Source organism: Lipotes vexillifer, unplaced genomic scaffold (genome assembly GCF_000442215.2).
Source record: "Lipotes vexillifer unplaced genomic scaffold, Lipotes_vexillifer_v1.1 scaffold481, whole genome shotgun sequence".
NCBI lineage: Eukaryota > Metazoa > Chordata > Mammalia > Artiodactyla > Lipotidae > Lipotes > Lipotes vexillifer.
The window spans coordinates 2,268,639-2,272,140 of record NW_006789873.1 but is presented as its reverse complement, the minus strand read 5'-3'; the positions used below and the strand labels follow the sequence as shown (position 1 = coordinate 2,272,140).

Here is a 3,502-nt window from a genome sequence, read left to right as displayed (position 1 = left end):
ACATAACGGGAAGGGAGGTGTTACCTCAACAGAAAGGTAGGACCTACAGGGCAAAAACCAAGAGAAAACTTTGGGAATCTTGGAGGACTTTTCACATCTGCTTTCCATTTGGGATTAGCAAGCGTAAGCAAACAAACCAACACACACTCATAAACAAACAGGCAAGTTGGATGTTTGCTCCTGACTGTAAGCTGAGGCAATACTACAGTTGACTTTGTTTTTTCACGTGTAGGAAATATTACCCTGGTTGCTTGATGTCCAATGTCACAGAACTAGTGTCTCACATACTTTGAATTTTTTTTACTTGTGAATAATTCTGTATTAGCCGGGCCCACAAGAGATATTTTGCACTTGAAGTTCATGGGATCAAGCACTGTTGCAACTCAAGCAGGTGGAGACAAATTTGCTGTCACCTTGTTGGAATGGGGCAGCACCTAAGTCCATACCTCCTCTATCTCCTCACACAGGGGAAATTAACATCTTTAAGATGTTGTGCCATCCTATTTCAGACCTGGGTATGCATTTGTGTTTGCCTGAGTATCCCTCTGTATCCCCTCGTCAGCATTTCAAAACGTTCTTTGACTTTTACGATTTTTCAAGTATGTTCCTAGGCACTATCTTTTTTAGTTGCTTTTCTGAATTGAGTCATTAAGAGTATTGTCTATTTTACCTGATTACTTTCACAATTATATGAAAGCCTGTAAAGAATATATATTAATTTTGTACTCAGCCACACAAATGAATTCATATATAACCTGTAATGGTTAGTTTTGCCTCCTTCAACAGGTTAATGTCTTAGTTATTTCTTTCCCTTATTCCCACGTATGGAAATATATAACGTCATATTTGGAAAGCATCCAACACCTCTTACTTTTGTCTTTCGTTTTCTACACTGATAATCTTCTTTTGATCTCTTAATATACCACATTAAGAGATTTCTTATCATTTAACCCTCCTTACATTAACTGGTCATGATGCATTATTCTCTGACTATGCTGCTCTGAATTATGTTGACCAGTATTTGGGCCTTTCCTATTATGGTCAAGGCAACCACACCTACAACCAGCGGTGCGATACGTCTCCAACTGAGAGATGCAAAGATAAGTAGGAAAACGTGTTCACAGAACTGCACCCAAGTGGTGTACGGGTCCGAGGGTCGGCAAAGGATACGCTAGGGCTGAGGGGCGGAAGGGGTGAAAGGGAGGACTCCTCAATTCCAAGAAGAGGAACTCTGCTCTCCATGTGCTGAGGCTCAACCATAGTCCTGTAGAGAGATAAGTCCTGGGCCCCTCCCCTCGTCTCCGCCCCTGGCCCGTGGCCCGCCTTGGGAACCTAGGCCCCGCCCCTTTCGCTTACGCCCCGCCCCTTCAAGCGCCCTTAGGCCACGCCCCTTTCCCGTCGCGGGGCGGGGCCCTGGTCCTCTCCGAACTTAGCGTGCCCGCCCCACCCCGTGTTGCGCCTGCGCACTGCAGACCACCCACCTCGCGGGCGGAGCCTACACCACTTAAGACTCCCGCATTCCGCCTCAGGAAACCTCGGCCCCGCCCCTCAGATTCTGACCCTCCAGGAGCGGGCATTAGACCCGCCTCTTTCCCCTACTCCCACCCCGCCCAACTCGGCCGCAGTGTCACGCCTGCGCTCTAGCAACCGCCAGGCCCTGTGGGCGGAGCCGCGCAGCGTCAGGTACCTCCCATGGCTCCGCCCACCCCGGGACCAGGCCAGCCTCCGCGCATACGCACTTCCCGCCACGCCTCCTCGCAGACCTCTGCTGAGCCCTGGGGATACCAGCGAAGCGAGCGAGGCGCGATGGACGGCCGAGTGCAGCTGATCAAGGCCCTCCTGGCCCTGCCCATTCGGCCCCAGACGCGTCGGTGGAGAAACCCGATCCCCTTCCCCGAGACGTTTGACGGCGACACCGACCGGCTCCCGGAGTTTATCGTGCAGACGGGCGCCTACATGCTAGTGGACGAGACCCTGTTCACCAACGATGCCCTGAAGGTGACGTTCCTCATCACCCGGATGACCGGGCCCGCCCTGCAGTGGGTGATCCCCTACATCAGGAAGCAGAGCCCCCTCCTCAGCGATTACCGGGGCTTCCTGGCCGAGATGAAGCGGGTCTTTGGATGGGTGGAGGACGAGGACTTCTAGGCCGGGAGCCCCTCGGGCCTGGGGGCGGGTGCCCGGGGGAGGGTCCGCCGCGCCAGTCGCCGCCTCCCAGATCGCCACAGGCGGCGTCCTCCCGCCGCGCCTCCCCCCTCCCTCACCTTCGGGTCGCCGCGATGTCCCCCGCGCTCGTGTCCCCTCCCGCGTAGTGCTTGCCTTTGTTCCAGGAATAGCGCTCCAGGTTCCCGCTGCTGCCGCCGCCGGGCCTGGCTCTGGAGCGGCCGCCGCCCTCTCGGGCCAGCCCGTCCCCTCCCCTGCACACTTGGACTCGGTCGTGCGCTCCAGCTGCAAGCCGGGCTCCCGTTACACACCGGACAGACCACCCTCAGCCCGGCCGCTGCCAACCGCCCGCCCTCTGCCAGACTCCCAGGCCCGCATACAGGTGCCCAGAGACCTGCGCTGCCGCTGCCGCCGCCGCCGCCACCGCCATCCACCGCATGCCGCCGACGGCCTGCAGCCTTCAGCGGTCTGGACTCGCTCGGGAGGTGTCTGAGCTGGGCACAGCCTCTGGACAATGCTTCCAACAGCTCGCCACCGCCCTGGAGGGGCTGGCCAGCCTTTCACCTTCGGCGGGACGCAGTCCCTCCCTCCTCCCAGAGACATCTTCTGCTCCTGCCAGGTGGCCGCCAGGTCCCAGGGGTGCCTGGCAGCCAAATCGAGTCACTCATTGTCTCCTGTGGACCTGTTCGTTTCGCCCAGAATCCAGTTCTCTTCTGGATGTGCAGCTGTCTCTCTGACGTGTGCCTTTTGTTCCACACAGTAACCCCTGCACTCTGCCCAGCTCTTCCACACGACCTGGACAAACGTCTTTTCCTTGTTTTCAATAAATGTCAGACGCTGTTCAAAAAGAAATTGAGTCTCAATGAATGTGGCACCTCTCCTTCCCTGGTCCCGTGTGTGGGGTCCATGACTTGCTCAGGAGGTATGTCCCCTGCCATGCTGTGGCTCATGTTGAGTCTCGCATGATCCAACAGAAAAGATCGCCCTGTGGTGGTCCTGGTGATGGAGACCCCACTGGTGATCATTCAGTCCCGGATGCTGACTCTTCCAAACCAGTCAGTTCCGTGCCCCTTCGGAAATGGATCTTGATCTGATTTTGGCCAAGGCGATGTTAAGGAGAAACTAGCTAGGAGGCTTTGGGGAAAGAGTTCGTTGCTTCCAAAAAGCCGCTTGAAAGCACAATACCTAATTTCTACAAATCATGAATCCTGCACATTTGTTGGTGAACACCTGTCAAAGTTTTATTTAATCCATTTTTCAGAGAACCAGCACAATGACAGGTGGTTCAGAAAAAGCATTTACATTTGCGGAGCCTTGATCGTTAAGTGGAGAAGGGAGT

At 55.1% G+C, this 3,502-nt stretch overlaps 1 protein-coding gene across 1 annotated transcript; it reads left to right on the top strand.

The window, feature by feature from the left end:
- The first annotated feature begins 1,806 nt into the window (after window positions 1-1,806).
- LOC103087308 (protein FAM127) lies at window positions 1,807-2,148 on the top strand. Its single transcript, XM_007462894.1, has one exon. It carries the CDS (start codon window positions 1,807-1,809, stop codon window positions 2,146-2,148), a length of 342 nt encoding a protein of 113 aa, XP_007462956.1.
- Window positions 2,149-3,502: the final 1,354 nt, after the last annotated feature.

What these genes read in the sequence shown, in the direction of transcription:
- LOC103087308 (XM_007462894.1), top strand. Translation starts at nt 1,807, where the DNA reads ATGGACGGCCGAGTGCAGCTGATCAAGGCCCTCCTGGCCCTGCCCATT.